At 36.9% G+C, this 25,040-nt stretch overlaps 1 protein-coding gene across 4 annotated transcripts in view; it reads right to left on the bottom strand.

Annotated features, from left to right (window-relative positions):
• Positions 1 to 25,040, bottom strand: part of Pif1A (PFTAIRE-interacting factor 1A) — a 463,696-nt gene that overhangs the window by 391,778 nt on the left and 46,878 nt on the right. For all 4 annotated transcript variants that reach the window (XM_067788419.1, XM_067788427.1, XM_067788408.1 and 1 more), the window contains one exon: positions 1,091 to 2,445. In XM_067788419.1, the coding sequence (XP_067644520.1) occupies positions 1,091 to 1,902 (812 nt within the window). In that variant the 5' untranslated portion in view covers positions 1,903 to 2,445. The remainder of the gene's footprint in view (positions 1 to 1,090; positions 2,446 to 25,040) is intronic.

The following is a 25,040-nucleotide window of genomic DNA, read 5'->3' as shown; positions in this document are numbered from 1 at the left end:
CTTTAACATTGTTAACATTATATTTAAATACAGAATTTTGTAATACAGAATTTAGAAAGCAGAATTTGGTTTTTAGAATTTTGTATATACAGAATTTCGACACCAACCCTTTGCAGTCACAGCGACTTTTGTGACTATGACTGAATAGTAATAGAAAAGCAATTTAGCCAAAATCGCAATTCACAGTCACGCCCTCGTCAGTGTAGAGCACTTATTTTCGACAGTATGAATTGACTAATCCAGATTTTTACTGCTACTTGCTGCTAGATGTAAATTGCAAGATAAGGAACTATGCAGACGCACTGTCACGTAGGTTACTGGGATATCTCACAGAAGATAGCAGCATAAATCACGTACTCTTTGATTCATATTGTCGCAGCTTTATGTTCTGCTGTGAGGAAAGGAAGTGCTAGGTCTATGACTTTAATTATTGGCAACCGTGATTTAAAAAAATGATAATTTGCTCATGGCATTGATAAAATTTGGCTGTGTCAATCACAAACACAGATCATTTATCACACATATTCTTCAAAAATCGCGGGAGCAGTCAACTATATGTTTACTCTTCCATATGTGCGCTTCTTGCACTTTGAAAAGGCCGCAACACAAATCTCAAGGGCATTGGTCCTTACTATAGCAGATCTGTGATTGAATTGCCATTATTGGTAAGCGTGATAGTGAACGGGACACAGATGGTGTTATGTTTGATGTGATATGATTAAAGTCAAAATATTTTAATCGGCCTGAGGAATTTTTGGGCTGTCAGTGTGCAGGGATCGTTCTGACAGCTCGAGTCCCGAAAAAGAAATGGGCAGTTTGATAGCAGAGTAAAGGCAAACTAAAAGTGAAATATAAAATATAAGCAAACCTTACTCTAGCAATCTCTTGAGTTTAAAGGTCTATACCAGATATTAGACTGTATAATAGAACCTACGATATCATTTGCTTAAATATAATCTTTCCTCTAGCTACGGGAATAAACTGTCTTTCTGCTTTGCAATAATCATAAATTTACCGCTCGATAACTATTTCAGCACTCTTTTTCTTGCAGGGTTTCTTCAACGTTGTCTTATAATATGTCAATACTTACCGCAATACCCGCACAGCGCCACGTTCAGTTGTCAAATTTGACTTTAGCTCATTGATTTCCAATCTCAATTGCTCAGTGAGTGCATTGAGCTTTTGTATTGTTTGCACATTTTCTTGCAGTTTGCGTTTGAGACGTGGTGGTGGCGCTGCTGTCGTTACGTTTGGTGTTGTACCAGCACTACCCATTGATTGTGGCGCTGTGCTGCACGAGTTTTGTTTTTCTTTATTCGAAACTGCAACTAAGGTACTCGAAGCTGTGGACACTTTTGAGCCATTCCAGCGTTCGTTGCGTTGCGTCACGCTTACGTTTTGTGTCATTTGCGCACTTTGCAGTCCATTCAAATGTAATTTTCCACGACAATTTAATTGAATACCTTCAATGCGTGTACGTTTCTCTTGATTCACCGAATCCGAGACGGAGGTGAGCGATGTTGATAATTTCTTTTTACGTTTCAATTTATTCTTTACTTCTTGCCACTCGCCAGCATTGGAATCTTCACAGTCTTGTTGTGTATAGTAGCTTAGAAGCTTTGGATCATCTGTTGCACCCATTTTGGTGCTTAATTCATTATATTTTTGTTGACGTTGCTTGACAAGTTGATAGCTTTCGCTCAAACTATTTGCAAGCTTTGTGAGTATTTGCACATTCTTGGCAGGTGGTGATGATGTGTGAGTGTTAATGGCACTAGCCGCGTTACCGGGCAACTGGCACGCATTGGCTTGTGTTTGTTGTGTACTAAATTTTTTATCGTTATTTCCATCTAACACACTGCTAGAGGTCGTTTTTGCTGTAGTATATTTACTATCTGCCATTTTTTTTTTTTTTTATTCTTTAAATTTTGTTTATATTTTTTGCATTCATACAAAATTTTTTTGTATGAATTTCGTTGTTTTTTTATGTTATATATTAATTTCTTAAATTAAATGGTAGGTCCGACCAGTTCGAAAGTTGCTCGTGAAACTCTTTGTTTCTCTTACTTGGTTCCAATTACTGTAAATACTGCTGCTTTATTCAGCGTAAGCTTTCAATTAATTTTCTAGGTGCAATGCGTTTTTATTCATCAAAGGCGTGAATATGTGTCTTATTTCTCTTTGTATAGGGAGAGAGCGACGCGAGTGTTTCTAATTCAATGATCAATCCTTAGAGCTCATATAAGTCATGTGTTATCGAAAAATATCGATTTTTTATTCTTACATATATATTTTGCCCGTTTCCTTCTTTTTAATGTAAAAAAATAATTTATAGATATTCAATTAATCCGTTACGTTCGCTCTCTTTGATCTCTCTCGTATGATGTTTGTATGTAGCTAAGTATTCTTAATGGCACTTCTTGGGATTTCTTGTACTCGTTTTATCTGTAAATAGAGAAAACAAATTAAATTATGAATTTTTGTTACCTTATTTCTAGCATAGTCAGCCAATTACACGCAAACATATCCGTACCACCTGAAAAGACGGGTACAGGTTCGCATACGTAAAATTTTATTTTCATTATTTGGTACATAAAACTAGAGTTAAATACATACAAACATTCAAGTAAAGCGAATATAAGTAAGCATGCCAAAAAAGTTTAGTGGATCACTGACGCCGATAAACTTTACGTCATTTTTTCAGAAACCCCCAAAGAGATTTCCGGATGTGCTAGGTCTCACTACGCATGGCTTATAACCATGCTGTCCTCGCTATCCCAACAAAAATGGACAAAGCGATTTCCTTTAAGGACTTAACTATGGACTTCTTTCTCGATATAGAGAGAGCATTTAAAAATGTCTCTTTGCAATCCACAACAAAAACCCTCGTATCTAGAGCTTCCCTTAAGGAGATGTGTTATCCCCTCTTGGAATCTAACATTTAACCCTCCCATTGAAACTGAAAGGGACTCGTTGCCAAGTCATTGCTTACGCTGTAAAGTATTATTGCTCATAAAGAATGAGTCACTGGAAGCGGTTCCAAAGTGAATTCGGCAAAGACTTCTCCAAACTTATGAGACTAAAACTTTCATTATAGGTTATGTTCAGTTATTTAAGACGACGGAAAAACGGTGAGTTGGTCGTAGCATGATCTGCCTACCCCACCGAAGATCCTGTTTTCGAGCCCCGGGTAAAGCAACATCAAAAATTAATTTACAAGTTCTTTCAATTAGAAACAAGTTTTTCTAAGCGGGGTCGCTTTCGGCAGTGGTTTGAAAAGCACTCCGAGTGTATATCTGCGATAAAAAGCTCTTCAGTGAAAACTCATCTGCCATTCAGTGAAAACTCAGGCGCCATTCGGAGTCGACGTAAAACATGTAGGTCCCGTTTCGCCAATTTGTAGAAAAAATTAAAAGGAGCACTACGCAAATTGGAAGAGAAGCTCGGCGCCTTGTATTAATTAATTTTAGTTAGCTCAATCTTACTATATGACACTACGGATTTTTTCCCAGCAATCGTGCGATGTATCACATTCTGCTAGATGATCGCAGTGCAACGGTCAACCGCAATGCTTATATCAAGAGAGTTCTACTCTATAAATACAAGGACATTATGCTCAACTTTCTCTCGATAAACCTGTAAGGTAAAGTTCATGCGAGTTGTAATGCAGTCAGACTGAACGTTCGTAAGACATCAGATATATTTATTCCAGCAAATCTAGGCACAATCCCAGGCATGGGTTAATATCTCTATTAAGTATCTGGGCTCACTCCATCCGTCTCGAAGTGCTCGAAACTTAATGGTGTTATGACCAGGGAATTTGTGCTTCTTTAGTATAAGGCTGTCGAGCCAATGCAGCGTTTTTGAGGCGGAGCTAGCAGCCATAAAATATGCTTCTTTACTGCTATCTACGAGTCCGAGAGCCACTGCCATTTGTTTACAAACTCAAACAACAATCAAACTCCTTCAAGGCCGAAATTCTTCATCGAAGATCGCAATGGACTGGTAAGCGAACTAGCCTCTGGTGATATGCGTCCCAGGAACACTAGATGTACCAATTGGCCAAACTTTTTGTACATATAAAGGAAGAGGGCCATTAGCTCTTTCGGTGGTATCAAAATGTACCACCCAACGTAAATATCCTCCTCTGCTTGCAATGTGGCATTTACTCTAAGCTAATCTCAGTGATTGAGTATTTTTTCAAGGCATTACCGCTTAATCTACCTCATCGGTCTGACGTTTACGCAATTAGTTTCAAAATCCCAAAAAAAAAGATATCGGTTAGCTTTTTGTTCCATAGGTTGAACTCCGTTGCGGATATAGATAGACAAATGTGTCCCAGGTATTCTATTCTACAAAATATTATAATGTTCAGAAAATAGCATAAAGCGTCAGAAGTCTCGCTATCTTAAAAGGGGTTCGTAATATTTCTCAAATTAAGGAGACAGGTTGTTGGCGGTGACTAGGGCTTCAAATTTGCTATAGAGTCATGCATCGAGGATCTATTTCTTGGCATTTTCACGTACAATTCGAATATCAAAGTCTTCTAGTCGCCGTTTGCCTTAGTCGCCAACAAGAGTTCTAGTCATATGCCTTGTAACTTTAGTTTTCATTGAAAAGTTGTTTATTTGATGGATCTCAATACCAGTGCAGCGACATATATATGTTTTCGATGAGTTCGAAGAATCAACCGGTACGATGAAAACTTCAAGGGATGCGATGAGTTTTTTTGCGCTACCTTGTCAAGGGGTCGCCAACGCAATTTATACCTTCTCCAACCCAATTGCTAACCTCATACACCCGTGACGAATTTTGTTTACTTGGCAGACAAGGCTCCTTTTACCGCTGGTTCCTCACGGAAGGAGGGGGTTGAAGGTTCAACATGCTAATTTCAATTAACTCCCGCAATGATCGGGCTGGTGCCTTAGTGGTACTTATTTCCGGGAGCGACCTGATGAAGATGAAAAATAGCTAACACTTCCGGAAATCTATGAACACTGCCAGCAGAGCCATACGAGCGCAATGCAAGTTAAATTGAGCACGATCGGAACTCGTAGACGGAAGAAGGAAGTCGTGATTGTTTGGCTTATAAAATACTACTTGAAAAGAATAATGTTTAAATGTAAATTATTTAACTACCAAAAGCATTTCTCAATATCGGTTTTTGTCTGGAATATTTCTACCCTGAGCATATGAATCCCCAAAACTAGTACCGTAACTAATGCACAAGGCGACAATGGCCTCCAAGTCCGCTGTAGGGTATATACGCACAATCTTTTACATGAATGTAACTTACACACACACGTACTAATGTGACTGTTTCGACTCTGTTATTACTTCGCATTGGTCGCCGCCTAAAAATAGGCAACAATATTTAACAAAATGTAATGATCATATGATGATCACATCACATCTGATGATCACATCAAAAAAGTGATCACTGTTAAGCCAGTTTTGGTATTTGCTATTATTTGAATTGCTTGCACTTTACAAAAGTAAACTAAGTGCAAGATGTTAAAAAAAATAAAAATTTCTAAGGTGTGAGAATCAAAAAGTTCACACAAATTTTGATTTCGATGCAATACAAAATCGAACTAGTTAGCAAGAAAAAGTGCCTAATAATTTGTTGAACCAGCCACCAAATAAAAAAACTTACAAATGAGACGCTATTTTTATCATATACAGAGAAGCACGTTCTTTGGCGTATGTAATATGTATCCATCACTTGCCACTCTTTCAGACGTGAATGGTGAAGGGTCACAACAGCACTTGTAGGTATTCATTTTAACCATGTGGCGGTCGATTACCTATTCGCTTTCAACGGTCAATATATATGGGGGTTTGTATTTGTTTATTATGTCATTATATCAATGCAAATCAATATTTAGTTTGTAAATATTTACATAAGTGGTAGCGTTTATGTTATACAGAATGTCAATATTGGAATAACTTTGTCGAAGGGGCAATGTTCATATATGAGCACTGCTACAACAACAATAAGCATATTCTGAAAGTTCATCGTTTTCGATTTTAGCATAATTTTTTTGCTTAAAATACAAAATTTATGTGACATGCATAGTTGTACTAAAGGGAATATTAAGATTTGAACTTTACTGTAGTTTTCGCCAGGACCTATTGCTTAAAGAAACTTATTGGCCAAATCCTATTGTTACAAATACTTTCTCAATTATTAACCCAATTGAAGTTGAACAACATGAACATATCTACACTAAATAAAGTTGTTGTCTCAACACAATGACAGTCTGATTGGCGGCTACATATTGATGCCGTTATTAATAAACTATTTATGACTATTATAGAATTTTGATAATTGGGGGAGATAGAGGAAGAAGTAAACAACTTGAGCTAGCAAAATAGTATAAGGTATACATTTACATATATGTGTGAATGTACTGGAATGAAAGGGGAGTCTAATGCTTTACATTAATTAGTTTCTGTTATACATACAAAAAAATCAATGTACTCGGAACTCAATTTCAACGGCTGAATAAAGCACATTAGCTTCAAAATCATAAATCTATATTCAAGATTGTTGATGTGACGTGACGTTATTAATATGCAGTCTCTTAGTGCTAGGGATGTTTGTGAAGATAATCCCTGAACTAGCATGCATGGACATTTTAAACGCTTTTAATCTTGTATATGTTTTGTTGATTGGTGAAGAAAAAGACAACCAAAAAAAGCTATTTTATCACATATGCATTAGGGCGGGTCGATTTAAAAATCGCTCATTGCCCTGTGAAAGTCGTATTCTAGGGATCAAAATAAGAAACTTTGCCGAAGGAACCATACCTCTAAAACGAATTCTGATGCCCCCCCCCCCCCAATTTGGATCGAACGGTTAAATTTTGAAAAATCCCACTTTGACCCATTTAGAGTGCTCCATCGAGTCCAAATGTATGAACGAAACCCCAGGGGGTTCCAGGGGTGTGCCACTGGCATCGGTGGGTCGGGCCTTCAAAGTTAGTGGGGGTCGGTCATACATTTGGACTCGATTGGAGCACTCTAAATGGGTCAAAGTGGGATTTTTCAAAATTTGACCCTATCCAAAAGTTCGTTCGTTTTAGTGGTATGGTTCCTTCGGCAAAGTTTCTTATTTTGATCCCTAGAATATGATTTTCACAGAGCAATGGGCGATTTTTTTGCCTCCCCACAAATCGACCCGCCCTAATATGCATATATATTGTTATACTTAGTTTAGTTTTTTTTTTAAATTTACTGTATGTATTTATTTTCTTTTCAAATACAGAAGCATTGTGGATAAGTGTGATAGCTTCTGCATAGACGTAAAAATTACAAATAGAACCGATCACCTGATTTTTAATTGACTATCGTGGTCTCATTCTGTATCTCTTTCTAACACCCGCTGAAGATAGCCGGCGCTATGCGCCACCATATTGAACATTCTGTCAAAACTGTTTCAATGTCGATCTGAGTTGGCTCAGGAAAACCATTAAAGTTGATTGATTTACGAGCAGTTAGATATATCGTATCGTCACATACATTCAAAGATGTAAAAATAATTTAAATATCCCAGTACGACTATATTTGAAACTAAAAAAAGGCACCCCCCGAAGATTTTAGGAAGTGTTATTTATGTTGATGATCTTTTTAATGGACGTTGTGACAACGCACGGCCCTCACGTGGTCCAATGAAACCATGTTAGTCCAGTTCAAGCCAAGTCATTTAAAGGCAATGGTTCGTTAGCCGTCGAGATCTAAGACTGCTCAGCTACAGAGGGAACCTCATCAGCTAGGGAAATTAAATATTACAATAGTAATATTATAAGGAAGTAATTATAAAGATGTATAGAATCAGTAGAAATTGAATTGAATATGTTAAGGAATACAATTAGTTGCGATTAAGAGAGGAAAGAACAGATTCTTTAATGCTAAAAAGCGAGTGCGACATATCAAATGTGGGAGTTGTAATTTAAACACAAACAGCGGAAGGGGTCTTTTAATTAAAAATTTGTTCTACAGTGTTTTAGGTAAACAGGTTTGAAATGTCTTGAAGGGTGGGAAGGAACATAAAAGCTAACTTCGCTCAGTAGGAATGGGCTACAGACCGAGCCATTTAGTAATTTATTCATATGTAAATACAATTCCAAGCATTTCCTTTTGACTAGCAATTATGGGGAGTTTAATAAGTTTACCCTAGCAGATTATACGTAGAATCTCAACGAAAATCTCATAAGGTATGTTCCGGTAAGAAGCACCATTAGGGTATAAGGCTGACCATGTCAGGAACTATTTAATATGACAACATTCAACGTTCTAGTCTTATTCCAGAAAAGAACATTCTGAAGTTTTTCAGCTATTTAAAATGCAGGAATGCGCAGTTGATACAATTTTATTTTCTTTCTTCTCTACACCATGTTTTTTTTTTCTACAGACGTACTAGTTTTACATTTTTCCTCTTGAGTGCGTTGAGATCTAATATATTTAAAATATAGTGGCATTGAAAATTAATAAGTAATTCAAAAAACGGCGAAAATGAAGCATTTTCCATAGAATGTTCGATATAATTATAAACATTCAAGTAACAGTTTGGGCCAACGTCACGTTTTGGCGGCCGCCTACCTCAACGAAGATCTTATGTTCACCCCCCGGCAAAGCAACATCAAAATTCTAGAAACAAGTTTTCTCAATTAGTAGAAAATATGTCTAAGCAGGGTCGTCCCTGAGCAGTGTTTGGCAAGCACTCCGAGTGTATTTCTGCCATGAAAATCTCTCAGTGAAAACTGATCTGCCTTGCAGATGCCGTTCGTAGTCAACATAAAGCACGTAGATCCCGTCCCAATATTTTTTTTAATAGGAAAAACTAAAAGGAGCACAACGCAAATTAGAAGAGAAGCTCGACATGAAAATCTCTTCGGAGGTTATGTTTTGAATATGGGTAATTCGATGCTTTTTGGAAGATTTCATACAGAAACCTAGTGATAGTTTTTTTCTTAGTAAAGCTTACCCCATCTGACAATTATTTGTATTATTATTATTATTAGGATTGGAAGCACTTCGACCATTGTATTGATCTATGGTACATAGCCTTTCAGCCTAATTTTGTATGTTGAGGCATTTAATGTATCTAAGTACCTCTTCAGGGTTTTTACTCCATATCACAAGGGGATTAAGAGTCACACCATTTAGATCGGAGTGTCTCTGCCTAGCCAGAGCGACACATTCGCAGAGAATGAGAACCGGCGTTTCATCCTCACAGAAACTAAAACATGTGTGTATCGGATAGATTGAACTTAGTTACGTAATATCGTAGACTATAGTGTCCCGTATAGTAACAAGTGAAAGTTTGTAGGTCCTCCCTGCTTAGATTAATGAGTTTGCCTGATCTTTCGTTGCCGGGAGTATGAACGAGTTTGGCCTGTACTCGCCCTGGGCAGTCAACCCAGTGACGTCTGAATTGTTTTGTTTCCCAGTTACTTATGGCCTTTTGTGAGTCCACAGAAGGACTCTGGGCTATAGAATGCTGCTGTAACACCCTGATTGGCTGGGTAATCTGCATGTTCATTACCTTAATTTTCCTGATGTCCGGGAAACCGTCCTAACGAAATCTTCTTTTCGTCTCCCACGTCATTAAGGATTTCAATGCAGTCATCCCATCTGACAATTAATGCAACTAGAATAGTTTCCGCTTAGTATTAGTGTGTGTATATACTTTAATATCAATTACGCGAACTTTTTTCTCGAATTTACGAGGTAATTTATGTTTTATTGATGTCTATTTCATAGCAATATTATTTATCAGCATCATTTAAATCTAAGTATTATAGTCACCGTAAAGCTCAGTGAGATACTGATTAGCTTTCTGAAACATTAACAAATGCAATTTTTTCTTAAAAAATTCTACAAAGTTTTCCCGAAAGCAACGAGCTATTACTGATTCACGCACATACTGAAAATTTAATTTTTCCAAAGCAAACGAAATCATTTCACCATCAAAAAAATTCTGTAAATGAAGAAAGCTTGTAAGCAAAATGAAATATTAAATTAAATGCAAGAAAGAAAATTTTAAAAGTAAAACGCATGTTTTTGCAAAGGTGAATCTTTGGGAGGGAATCAATAATGCATAAAACGCAAAAAATGTGTTGTCATAAATAAAACAACTTAAGTCGACTTAAGCGAAAGGTGATAATTATTTTTTGTTTGTTCTTTAATAACTCATTCGTTTTGCTTATGTTAGTACATAAATTTATCATTATATCTGTGGCAATTTGTTGTAGTAGCTAAACCCAGCAAAACCTGGCATAAGCTTTTGTAGGCAATAAGGAATACTGGTTTCATTGCTGACAGATAACCCTTAGAATAAAGTAAAAATAATATATTGTGGCGACTGTTAGCATTACTATGCTGTTATCAAATAATCACAAAAACAAAAACAGCAAGCGGCCATACTTATGCACATGTACACATCAAAGCAAGCAGCCACACTTATGTACAAAGCAATAGAGAATATTCCATAGACATAACCAGCAGCTTGAAGCAGAGACATTATTTCACATACATATATGTAGCCGGCAGCTAAGAGCAGAAGTTTTTACTCACACATACACACGCATATAGCTAAATAACCAAGTATGAGATACAACTGTTCCAGAAGGCAATGTCGTGAAAAGTCTAGGCCTTAGGAGAAATATGCGAAAGAGGCAACATAGAGTATAAAAGCAGCACAAGCTGAGGAATAACGAATCAGTTAGCTGTGAAGTATAATTGTGAAGTACTACTCTCAAAGTAGTATAAATAGAGACCATTTTGCAATACTGAACGTTAGTAGAAAGTGCAAAATAATCGGAATACCCCAAAAAAGGCTTAGTTATGCTAAAAATAACACTTATCCCTAAGGTAAAACAAAAAATATAAAAAAATGTTGTCCAAACTTGAAGGATACATGATAAATATAACCTAACTCTAGTCGATAAATTTTGGCAGTCTTTTAGCTCTTTCTTCCGGCCTTATAGAAGACGTATATTCTATATTTCTCACTGTCTTAGAAGCTTTATTTCAAGTTTTTTTATATAGTGCATTTTTATCATTCCTACACATTGGAGGGAGCTACGTGTTATAACCGACTCCAAACGAAATCCAGGAAATGACATTTAGAAAATTAATATTTGAAGATAATATTTTTATGACGGGTGTACGCTTTCTGGCCTGGCCGAGCCACAAGCTAGGAGTCATCCTGTATAACAAAAAGTTTGTCGCGAATATTAGCAGTTCTATACATCACTATGCTGCTATTAAAATAACTGCATAACAACAGCAAAGTAAGCAACCACACATACATGCAAACAGAGAAGCTAAGAACGAAGAGATTATTTCACATACACACAGTAGTCATCACACAAGGGCATAAGTTATTACTCACACATATACACGCACACAACTAGAAGACAAAAGTGAATATCAGATACATAAAGTAGAAATAAATAAGCAGCTGTTTGAGAAGGCTGTTCGCGAAAATTCTAGTCTCTGGGAGAAATAGGCAAACGAGACAACTGAGGGTATATGAGGAATAATGACTCAGTTTGATTTTAACTCCCAATTAGTGAAGTACGAGAGTATTGTAATTGTGAAGTACTACTACTACAGTAGAGGTGTAAATAAAGGACATCTTTTTATAAGTCCTATGCTCGATGTATTATCTTATTATGTAAGCCTGATTCTTAGTAGGATATAAGCCTTACCCAATCGAAAAAGATTTAATGATGAGCTGTACGAGCTTTACGCAGACATCAACATAGTCCAGCGAATTAAAACGCAGCAGCCACCCTGTATAGGCCATATTATGCGAATGACGCTCCGGCTAAGAAAGTATTTCGATCTATGCCTATGGAAGCAGAGGAAGGGGGCGGCGCCCACTCCACTCGAATAATTAGGTGGAAGACGATTTAAACTAGAGTTGTCACGAATATTCGGCAACTATTCGGCCACTTTTTTTGCTATTCGGTATTTGGCCGAATAATACGTACTATTCGGCCGAATACCGAATACCAAATCATGTAAAAAAGACACGTTATATTACTCAAAATTATGTATTTATTTCCAAATTACAACACTTTAGTATTTAAAATTCATCAGTGGTAAGTTATGATGGATAAAACAAGCTTTTCAGTATTTTTGGGTAGCAAACGATTACGCTTTTCATCGTAAATATTACCAGCCTCAGAAAATAACCTCTCACTATACATGCTATTTCCAGCAGAAGAAAGATAAACTTTAGCAAATTTCGAAAGCTTTGGGTATTGTTTTTCGTTTACTAACCACCACTTGTAAGGATCGGCCTTCCGATCTAGGCGAACTGTTTTCAAATAAAAATCCAACTCGTTTGCGACAGCATTCTTCTCCACGTTCTCCTCATCATTAGCACTTCCATATTATCTGTAGCGACTTCCTCAAAGCAGTTCCAGAAACTGTCGTGTGTTACAGTAGTCCTATCATTTTCATTCAAGTTTCTTTTCTTATGAACTGGAGAAGAATCGTCATCGGTACTACTAGATTCATCACAACTAAGATTCATCATAACTAACTCGCCCCGACAAGCATGTATTTCGTGCCGAATATTCGGCGGCCTGAAATTCGGCGCTTCGGCCGACAGCGTTGCCGAATATTCGGTATTCGGCCAATTCACTATTCGTGGCATCTCTAATTTAAACTCCCTTGATGATACGAATCTGTCGCAATTAGCGGAGCGAAGAAAGGACTGGCGCGCCTTTTTGGACGGCCATAACCGTTGTGTGATGGTAGCGTGCTCCGCCTATCACACCGTATGCCCTGGGTTCAACTCCCGGGCAAAGCAACATCAAAATTTTAGAATTAAGGTTTTTCAATTAGAAGAAAATTTTTCTAAGTGAGGTCGCCCCTCGGCAGTGACTGGCAAGCGCTCCGAGTGTATTTCTGCCATAAAAAGCTCTCAGTGAAAACTCATCTGCCTTGCAGATGCCGTTCGGAGTCGGCATAAAACATGTAGGTCCCGTCCGGCCAATTTGTAGGGAAAATCAAGAGGAGCACGACGCAAATTGGAAGAGAAGCTCGGCCTTAGATCTCTTCGGAGGTTATCGCGCCTTACATTTATTTTATTTTATAACCGTTTAAACGGTTAAGCGCCAATTAAGTAAGTAAGTAAATATAAGCCTTAAATAAAAGGTCCTTATATAGCTACTAGTATCTTACAATAAGGTCTTATGTAAGCCTGATTTTATTTGATCCATAGGACTCAAAATGAAGTTGTTTGCTCTATCCAACGGCTTATAATAGTTCCCTTCAAAAAATTACAGAAAAGCAAGGATTATTATAAGAAATACGCCATACTAACTTACATATATTCCTTATAGAAGTAAGGCCAGGCACCAAAAGCTTTTTGGCCATTCTATTAGAACTCCATCAATTGTTTTGACTGTGATATTTTGCCAAGATTTAACTTATCGATTCCCAACCATTTATTTTTCAATTGACGTTGTTTGTATGTATGTGTAAGACTTTCTGTTTGTTTGTTTCTTCTTTTAATTTTGCAAGATCATTGCTTTTGCCAAGGCTAATGATTTAATTTTGCCCAAAATCTAAATAAAAATCTCTAGCTTGATGGACCATAAGGCAGCAAAGAGATAGAATGCAACAAAAATACTATATTTTTATTTAAAAAATATATATTTATGTATATGTACATATATAATATAATGCATACATAAATTTTGGCAGTCTACATGAAAGCTTTCTTAATTGATACAATTTTCTTATTGAGAAACTGGCAGCGCAAACATCACCCGCTATGAACTTCGTGCGGAATTTTCAATGAAAGGGGTTGTCGACATGAATGTGCAGAAATATATAAATAAATATAAGGCGCGATAACCTCCGAATAGATTTTAGGCCGAGCTTCCCTTCCAATTTGAGTCGTGCTCCTTTTAATTTTTTCTACAAATTGGCGGGACGGGGACCTACTTGTTTTAAGCCGACTACGCACGGCAACGGCAAGTCAGATGAGTTTACACTGAGAGCTTTTCATGGCAGAAATACACTCGAACTGCTTGCCAAACACTGCCAAAAGGCGACCCTGCTTGGAAAAACATGTTTCTAAAATTTTGATTTTGCTTTGCGCGGGCGTGAACCCAGGATCTTCGGTTTGGCAGGCGGAGCAGGCTACCATCACACTACGGTGGTGGCCGAAATGTACACATAAATAAATAAAATATTTATACATGCGAGGCATGTACACTTTTAAGAAAATATTAATGTATATCTCCTTCATTTTTGCGGTTTATTATGACTGCCAATTATATTGAGTTGCTATTTATTAATATAGATGGACCGAGGCAGAATATAGTCTTCACTCTTCATACTAAATAGACTTCCGGGTTATAAGCCTTACATACTTTCTTCTCAAATCTCTGACAGGTCCATAATTCTTCGATGACTGCTTTCCTAAAATCCAATGTTCTTGACAGTTTGCTCTGACTTTCAAACAGTCTTTAAATATCTTCAAGGTTGGGCTACTACATCAAAGGTATGTAGCAACAGATTACAAGCTCTCGCTTAACAAACTGACCTCGGTGTGCATCACAGGTATCCCTGGCCATAGTGGTGTATCTGAGAACCGTGCTGCCCATAACTGAGGGAGGAGTTAACACAGTTGATTAGCATCGCTTCTCCTCTTTTCACATGCAAATGCTGGCTCCATCTATCTACCTTTACCGAAAAAGCTTATGGCAGATGATCACTGGAAGCCACATATCACTTGCCCAGAAACGCTTGACGCTATGTAAACAAGAAACGAATTAGGTTTCCAATTAATCTTAAACGTATCATGATGAAGTCATATTGGTAGTGAACTTCTTAGTTGACCATCATATCAGCATCGATATGCAGAGAAGGATTATGCGCTATAATAACAAGGATGTGCCACTTGACTTCAGTTTGGAGAAAGGGTTCAGCAGTAAGCGAGTGTTGGTGGAGGCGATGCGACAAAGACGACCAAAGTCAAAGGTAGTAGATCGGACAAAGGTTGGTGGAAAGAATGGGCCAAACAAAGCAAAATCAAGATACCTGCGAGAGAAACACTGGCATTGACAAACCCAAATGGACGCACTAAAACGAAGGAAAGAATTTCCCAAAAAGAATGCAAGCGTGGTTTCAAGCCAGGGCGCACTACTGTTGTGAACCGTCAAGACGATACTGATATGCAAAGACAAACTGCCAAGATCAATATCTGCGAAGTAGTTCATTGGCCAAACAAGATAGTGTGAGGGAACGAACCAGGATAACGAGTAGTAAGACGAAACACAGGTACGACGAGAACAATAATTCGGTAGGTTTCCTGGAGGGAGATTTGGCACCACAATACAACCCTCACCGGCGCAAAGGTGTTCCATCCAAATTTTGGTGCAGTTGGGAAGGCCCGTGCAGAGTTGCCAAGAGGATCAGTGATGTCATCTACCCCATACAAACCATTGGGAAACGAAGAAATAGAAGGGTGGTTCATCTGGAGAGGTTAGCAGCGGTTAGATCGAGATATTTGTCTGATCGGGGCGATCAGACTTAGGTGGAGGGCAGTGTGACGAATATTAGCATCACTAGCTAATACTCACATTACTAAGGTTATTAAATAAAGCAAGCTGTCACTCCTGTGTACGTAAACAAATCAATCATCATTTACTCGCATACATACAAGGCAACGGAGAGATACGCACAAACACATGTACTCATCAGCCGAAGTAGTACTGACATATACACACGCATATGGCTATGCGAGAGATTGTAAACTACAAATATACATGTACGTATATGGCTGGTAACCAAGCATGAAGTTCTCGAAGTTATTAGACCTTTGGAGAAATATGCGGACAAGGCAACAGCGAGTATAAAAGTAGCACAAGCTGCGTAGTCAGTAATCAGTTTGATTTAAACACGCTATCAGTTGTGAAGTGAAGTATAAATGCACCACTCCCAAGGTAATCTAATAAAGACCAATTTAAATTACTGAATAGTGGACTTATTTATTCGACAATTTAGCGATTCGAACGTTTGCAGAAGGTGTAAAATAAGCGGAGTTCCCCTAAGTTCGTTACAATATCTATAATTTTTGGATAACACATCGATAACCGTTTGATAACATATCGATAATTGTTTGATATATAATCGATATATTTTCGATTACATATCGCTAAATTTTCGATAACAGATCGATAACCCTTTGATACCATATCGATAACTTGTCGATGATAATTTTCGATAATAAACTGAAAGCTCGTCAATGAAAAAAAACATTGTCACATTGTTAACTTTAGTTGTTGATAGAAAATTTAACAATTCGATAGATCTTCTTTGGCTTTTCGATAATGCCGAATAACAAATCCATAACTCGTCGATAAGAAATGTATAACACGGCCATAAGCTGCGATAACAGACTGATTACTCATCGAAAACAAACACGTCGATAACAAATTGGTAACACGCCGCCCTTTCCTTTCTTTTACTTTATTTTCTTTTGCTTTGCTAACTTCGATATGACTTCATTTTCTGCCTGATTATTGTCAGATCAACTCTAGCACAGTAAATTAAAGCAAATTTTAAATGATTAAACCTAAAATAAGCTACAGGACACCAAAAACAGAAGCCACTTTTGTAAGTAAATATCGCATTACACTCTTTTATATTTGTTCATACCTACCCATATTCACCCGGTAAAACTACATCCTTTCACTTTTTAACATTTTTATTACTACCAATTTACTTAGTAGGTAATAACACACCTTTTTCTAAAATCAGGCTAAATGACCTCACCCAATCCTTTTGGGGTAATACAATCACACCTTGGTTGCAAACATTTAGTTAATGTCCTTGACGTCCACCAACCATTACTCGCATATGTATATGTATATACATCTACAGCAATAAAGCTCATAAATGTTATGCCTTTACGTAAACACGTGTCTACCTTTATTAGGATGGGTCAATAGAAGATTCTGATACTGCAGAAAATTTTGGGAAAAAATTGTACTAGAACATGATTAGCTACTCGGGTCTTTATATTGCTCGGTAGCCATCTATTGTAAAAAAGAATTTTTTGGGCTACTAAGGTAATAGTCAACGTGTATTTAAATAACGTGGTCCTATTTTTTTATTTTGGAACCTTAATACTGTGGCTCCAAACGTTCAAGAATACCGATTTATATTACACATGTGGAAGAAAGTCTTCCAAACATTTTCACTTACTCAGGGATCAGATTCGAAATTGACGTTAAACTCTGAGATCAATGAACCCTTTTGTCAAAGAAATTTATATGAAACCTATCTCATTGAAAATGATGTCGCAAACGAAATAGACCCGTCCTAAAGTTTATACTTCGAAAAAGTTAATTCCACGTCTACAACACATTAGCCGGCAACTGGTCGCTCATAAACCGCTGCAACGCAGTGGTCACTTATAATTTTGCAAAAAAAAAAAATTAAGTAAATGTATTTCATCTGAATTGAATGAAATTTTTTCGCAAAGAAGGCGAAACTATCCCTACAGTTAAAAGCCAAAGTAGTCAGCAAACATTCTAGTTGATTGACTAGAGTTTTGTGCAGTTATTCATACTGGTTGGTATTTGAATAGCTAATTGATTAGAAATTTGTGGGGTTATTAATACTGGCTAGGTTTTGAATAGCTCATTGACAAGAATTTTGTCTGTCGGACTCGATGAAATGCGCGAGTAATTTCGGTCGACAATTCGCAAAGCATACTTAAGTTAACAAGGCTAGATGTCGTAGAAATCAACGAGCACACAAAACACAAACACTAGCACATAGCACCTAACCGTTACTTCTGCAGATTAAAGAAGCCAATAAAATAGACCCAGACGAAATGGCTCTGCTGTTGCTGAAATACCTTGTGCATAAGGGCATCAACTACCAAAAGCATGTTTTCTACTTACCGTCTTAGCCTTTGTTATTCCTTAACAATGAAGAGTGGCAAGGATAATCCCACTATCAAAGGCTGGAAACCCAGCTAACGATGGTGAGTGGAGTCTACCGCTTTCATTCCTTTAGCTAGTATAGAAATGTTGGCACCCTTTCTTTGTCCCTGATTTAAACGCAAGTCTTCGGCTAGCCAGACATCAGCATGGCTTCCGTAAAATGAAGAAACACCCACGTATATTGCGCACTGAACCACCCAAAGCTCCATCACAAAGCGGTGGTTGTAGCACTAGACCTGTTTGACACAGTCAACCACAGCACAACATTCAAAGACATAGAAGGTGCAACCCTTCCCCCTTGTCTAAAAATATGGACCTAAATTTCCTATACCAACGACTACACGATAATGGCAACAGGCCGCTCAATAGACGAATAAATTTCCAAAATAAACAGCTATTTACCCAGTCTTTCTGTTCTTTCACCTCGCGCAATCTGAAACTGTGGCCGATTAAGCTCACGGCCGCACTATTTAAGAAGTAGAATGAACAGTGAACGCAAATATTGGACACACACGTCGATGGCGTTAAGCTTTCGAGACTGTCGGTCACTCAAAGATCTTAAGTGTAACGCTAGGCAGTACTTTTACTTTTAAAGCACGAAAATTCTCCAACTCTTTTGCCGGAAGTACAACTTACAAAGCAAAAACTCCCACAGAAAAAGGCTGCAGGAGTACCAAACAACTGTACCCAGAACTACCACGAGATGTTTTCTCATGACCCCTGAACACCACCTACATTGTCAGGTGAAAGTGCCCGACTTAAAAGGGCATAATGAAATGCCAAAGAGAAAGCTTTTGCTCAATTGGTAGGATATGTTGAATAACTGGTATGAAATCTAATATCATGCTGGGACAGAGGCTGACTAGTATGTTAATTGGTATAACCCTGATGCATATACTGAATAGTATCGCATCTGGTGCGATTTTTATGTATATAATGACTACTCTGCAAAAACTGCGACTAGTCTAGGATGAATCCGGGATGAGTCTCAAAGGGGTGTGCAACTATAGCCAGTTCTGATCTCTTTATATGGGTTGGAGGGGTCCCTTTTGTTTGAGCATGTCCTATGGAGAGATCAATTGTACCTGTTTATACCTGAAAGGGTAGTGTCGGACTGGTCCTCTTTATATCCCTACGGGTACTGTCGGACAGATCCGTTTTGTAATGTTGGACACTTCCTCTTTGTATGCCTATGGGAAGTGTCCGACAGGCTCTTTTTGTATCCATACGGGTAGTGTCGGACATATTCTCTTCGTGCCTCTACAGCCAGATTCACACCAGTCTCTTTTGTTCGCCTATGAGTACTGTCGGACAAGTCATCTTTCTAGCAGTACGGAATTTCTTACGGGTTTTACAATTGTTTAAACTCTAATACAGTATTCTTATTTCTTTTTTCATATTGGTGTTGTAGAATAATGAAAACAAAACAAATATTACGATAATGGAACATATAGTAGTATTTTAGGTTCGGTATAGAACACCGCATATTTCTTAAATAATTCAATCACATTTAAACTTTTTGTTTTATTCATTTCATTGCAGTTTGTTTTTTATTGTTTTTTTTTTTTAATTGGCTACATAAATTTCAAACCGACTGATGCCAAATATACACAAAAAGGAATATAGGGGATCAATTATACCCCAGTGTGGACAAAAGAGATCAATCGCAGACCGCTCTCTTTAGGGATATATCGCACGATATTTTGCAGGGTAGTTTGTCAACAGGTATGGTGCTGAGGCTATTGATATTTCGTAGGACATTGCTTTATTAAAAATACCAGTTGCTAATATGGAAAAAGATAGAACTCTAACTAGTTGAAAATTTTGGCAAACTAATATTCTTCTAGTATACGACTTGGTTGGTTTGACTGCAGGGTAGCAGCACATACATACATACATATATACCAAACTACTGCACACGCATAGTTCTAAAAAAAAATTTGCTATTTGAACACCGGCGAAATATTGAAATTTCTATATACTTTCGTTGTTTATACTAACATACATTTTTTATTTTGTGCCTTTTTCTAAAAGAAATTAGGTTTGTACTCATTCTTTATTCGCATTTCTGACATTACACAATGAAACGCTCAAATTCTTTGTTATGTCAAGCAGTGCGAATGAAAGCCAAGAGTAAACAATGGTTGATTACATGTGGTCAGGATGTTACAAAGAAATGGCACTTAAACGCTGCGTGTTCATTATTACGAATATATTTGTATAGTACGAAGTGTTTGTGGTGCATCGACATTATCTGTCTAGTAACAAAGTTACTTTTATGTGAAACTTTTAATCATATTAAGTTTGTATTGTTAAGTGTGTAATATCAGCGAATATTGGAGAGATCCACGCAAAGCGCCAGTTTAGCACTACAGCTTTAATGACTACCTCCAAACTGGTGCTAAATGGATCCAGAGCGGAACAATTGGCAGCCATTCTTATATGAAAGGCAAGAAAAAGGAGAAGAAAGGAATAGAAAGGAAAGCAGGGTATAATGCCGTCTGTAGTGACTGAATCTGGGCACACTTTAGTTATTAATGAATTTGACAGTTGACTCAACAAAATTTATTGACCTGATCTAAAGGAAAAACGTTGTAAGGATATCGCTAGTCAGTTGTATGTTGCACCCAATATAAACCAGGGAGGGGAAAGAATGGTTATTTTTTAATATGTCTGAAAAGGTTGCAGGAAACAACCTTAATTATTTACAGGGAATTTGTAACTATTATCGCAACCAAAATTCATTATGGATCTTCCTGAAGAATAGGAGCAGATACAAATTCACATTGTGAATATAAAACAAAAAATTTCATAGCACTCCCATATGCCCTCACATATAGAATCGATTCATAAGAAAGTGCCTGAATCTCATATGAAAGTACACAAAAAAAGCATTTCCATATGAAGACACTTCGGTATGATATTCAAATTTACACTAACAAATTGACACAATAAAAATCTCGGTGTACATTTAATTTTTAACAGCCCGGGTTATGAGTATCAATACAACGTGCATGTTTTACCTTCAACTTCAAAATATCAAATGCGACTTATATGTGAGGATTACGAAACGGGGTTGAAAGCAGATATTGTCTACTGTGTCCTTACTATTCATTGACTTGCTTTTGGCAGCAAATTAAGCTTCTTTCTTTGGAGCTAGGCTCGATTTGAGTTACTCCAGTAATGACTACAATCTCGAAATCCGCTCAAAGAAGTTGATTGAAATTTGGTACGCAGCTTGTCATCCTGCCTAAAGCGAACAAAAATGGGGATGTGAACGATATTGCAATGCACTGCATATACTTTCATTGGACAGTGTCGTATTAACCCTCTAGTCACGTCGTCATCTTACACGAGGTAGTCAATGCAGCAGACTCGAGGCCCACTTGTCCAGAAGTAGAGAACAAGTGCATACTCCGGCCAAAAATATAAGAGGCACAATTCATAGGGACATCCGAATAAATTTTTTCAGAAAATCACTGCTTTTGAGGCCCCGAACTCACTTTTCCAGAGTTTAGTGCTTTGATGGAATCCCATTTACCGCATCCCTTATAGCGGAAGCCACTTTAGACCGTGGAAGTAGTGTCTAGTGCGGTTCGCAAGACAAGAACTTCATAGAAGAGAATTGATTAATACCCATATCTTACAGCGAATGTTTAGCGAGTTTCGATTTTATATCTTCCACTCGCATGGTTGCCAAGTCGTGAATGTGCAGATGGCAGTAGCTATTCCGGTTTGCCGTCATTCGTCGCAAGACCCACTTTTTCTGCTTCTTCATCTGAGCCAAATGGCTGAAAGGTCTTCGTCAATGCTTGAGGCGCAGAAGCCAAAGCTTCATATTTAGAATTTTCAAGAATTAACCTGTCTTTATTTTTTAATGTAGAAAATGTACTAACTTCAAAGCTTTCTTGAAGTCTAGGTATAAGCTTGTCTAAATTTTAATAACCAAAAAAAGAAATGTTAAGTTTAATGTTTAATTTGGTTATTATAATGGTTATTTATAACCTAAGTACACATTTTGGTTACCATAATGGTTATCTGCTGTCACAATCAACTTTTTGTTGTTATAATGGTTATCGTAACCTAAATAAAAAAGTTATCTTGATAATTGTTTCTGACAACCAATATGTCAATCACCCCTATTATGGTTGTCAATAGTGAGAAAATTAGTGTCGATGCTCATGAATTGGTATCGACGTTGTCAAAGTCGATAGCTATTGACAGGTGTTGATGCTTTTTTGGTATCGGCTAAAACAATATTGAAGTTGTGTTGACGTGACGTGACGCAAAATTTGTCAACATAGTTTTTGGTGACGAAAAGCGCAGCAATACGGCATTCGACTATTACATTGCTGAAATAAGCTTTATGTATATATTCTTACAAGTACACGTTATTTATTTATTTTTAATTTAATTTCAGAAAATAGTAAAAATAACCAACAAAAATATTTTAAATCACAAATTTTACACTAATTACCAAATAACCAAATAACCACTGAACAAATTGTAAATCCATAATTGTCAAAAGTACAGGGATCATACTTTTTCTATAAAACTATCGATAACACATCAACGTCCATACATTGTTTAAGTAAATACCCATTTCGTATTGACATGACGTTGATGTCGATACGACGTGATGTCGATGACGATACGAAGTGATGGCTGACGTTGACAACCATAATAAGGGTGAATATTAACCTGGGTCGATTTGTATGGACGAAAGTTAACCGATATCGCGCCACCAATTTTTCGATAGGATTTGAGCTTAGGGAAAAAAAGTTCTACTACGCATACCCAAAAAAATAATTTTCGAGACTGCAAAAAAAGTGACGAAAGGGTGAATTTTTCGACCAAAACACTCCCCAAAACCCAAAAAATATTTTTTTTTTCAAAAAAATTGTTGTAAAAACGTTGGCGATAACAGTTTTTAAAAAAAAAATATTTTTTGGGTTTTGGGGAGTGTTTTGGTCGAAAAATTCACCCTTTCGCCATTTTTTTTTTGCAGGCTCGAAAATTATTTTTTTGGGTACGCGTAGTGGAACTTTTTTTCCTGAGCCCAAATCCTATCAAAAAATCGATGGCGAGATATCGGTTAATAAAACGATCCAATCATTCTTTATGGTTAAATAAGCTCATTATTTCCTTTCTCTTATAACTGTTACGTCCCTGATACAGAAATAAACCGTGGAATCAGTGAAAACAGAAACTTATGTTTATTCAATATACTTTTTCTAAATCCGCCTATCAATTGCAAAATATCGAAAAGATTTTATTCATAGAATAAATTTACTTAGCAGAAATTACTTCAGTTTTTCGTGTTTGTATTTGTGTACTCAAGGGCTTGATCTATTATCTCTTACAAAATCAAATCAAGTTCTTAAAATTTAAAACACTGAAATATCTTTTAACGCCATCACTTATAGATTTTCAAGGTTTCATAAGACACTTAAAAGGAAATGGGCTTGCACAACATTGGAAACAAACAAAAATTCAACAGACAATTGAAATTAACATAAAACAGAGTATTGAGGCATTACAAATTGTGGGATTCAATAAGTAAACAAATTGGTAATTCACTTACAAAAAATAAGAGCAATAAAAACAAGTAAGGAAGGTTAAGTTCGGGTGTAACCGAACATTACATACTCAGCTGAGAGCTTTGGAGGCAAAATAAGGGAAAATCACCATTTAGCAAAATGAACCTAGGGTAACCCTGGAATGTGTTTGTATGACATGTGTATCAAATGAAAGGTGTTAATGATTATTTAAAACGTAGTGGGCCTTAGTTCTATAGGTGGACGCCTTTTCGAGATATCGCAATAAGGATGGACCAGGGGTGACTCTAGAATGTGTTTGTACGATATGGGTATCAAATTAAAAGTATTAATGAGGGTTTTAAAAGGGAGTAGCCCTTAGTTGTATATGTAAAGGCGTTTTCGAGATATCGACCAAAATGTGGACCAGGGTGACCCAGAACATATTCTGTCGGGTATCGCTAATTTATTTATATATGTCATACCACGAACAGCATTCCTGCCAAGATTCCAAGGGCTTTTGATTTCGCCCTGCAGAACTTTTTCATTTTCTTCTACTTAATATGGTAGGTGTCACACCCATTTTATAAAGTCTTTTCTAAAGTTATATTTTGCGTAAAAAAACCAATCCAATTACCATGTTTCATCTCTTTTTTCATATTTGGTACAGAATTATGGCATTTTTTTTTCATTTTTCGTAATTTTCGATATCGGAAAAGTGGGCGTGGTCATAGTCGGATTTCGGCCATATTTTATACAAATATAAAGTGACTTCAGATAAGTACGTGAACTAAGTTTAGTAAAGATATATTGATTTTTGCTCAAGTTATCGTGTTAACGGCCGAGCGGAAGGACAGACGGTCGACTGTGTATAAAAACTGGGCATCGCTTCAACCGATTTCGCCCATTTTCACAGATAGCAGTTATCGTCATAGAATCTATGTCCCTACCAAATTTCACAAGGATTGTTTTGTTCGACTTATGGCATTAAAAGTATTCTAGACGAATTAAATGAAAAAGGGCGGAGTTACGCCCATTTTGAAATTTTATTTTATCTTTGCATTTTGTTGCACCATATCATTACTGGAGTCGAATGTTGACATAATTTACTTTTATACTGTAAAGATATTAAATTATTTGTTAAAATTTGACTTTAAACAAAATTTTTTTTAAAAGTGGATGTGTTCGGCATCCGATTTCGCTAATTTTTATTTAGCACACATATAGTAATAGGAGTAACGTGCTTACCAAATTTCAACATGATATCTTCAACGGCTGCCAAATTACAGCTTGCAAAACTTTTAAATTACCTTCTTTTAAAAGTGGGCGGTGCCACGCCCATTGTTCAAAATTTTTCTAATTTTCTATTTTGCGTCATAAGGTCAACGCACCGACCAAGCTTCATCGCTTTATCCGTTTTTGGTAATGAATTATCGCACCATTTCGGTTTTTCGAAATTTTCGATATCGAAAAAGTGGGCGTGGTTGTAGTCCGATTTCGATCATTTTAAATA

This window comes from Eurosta solidaginis, chromosome 1 (assembly GCF_040869045.1).
Source record: "Eurosta solidaginis isolate ZX-2024a chromosome 1, ASM4086904v1, whole genome shotgun sequence".
NCBI classification, from domain to species: domain Eukaryota; kingdom Metazoa; phylum Arthropoda; class Insecta; order Diptera; family Tephritidae; genus Eurosta; species Eurosta solidaginis.
This window is presented reverse-complemented; position numbering and strand designations above follow the sequence as displayed.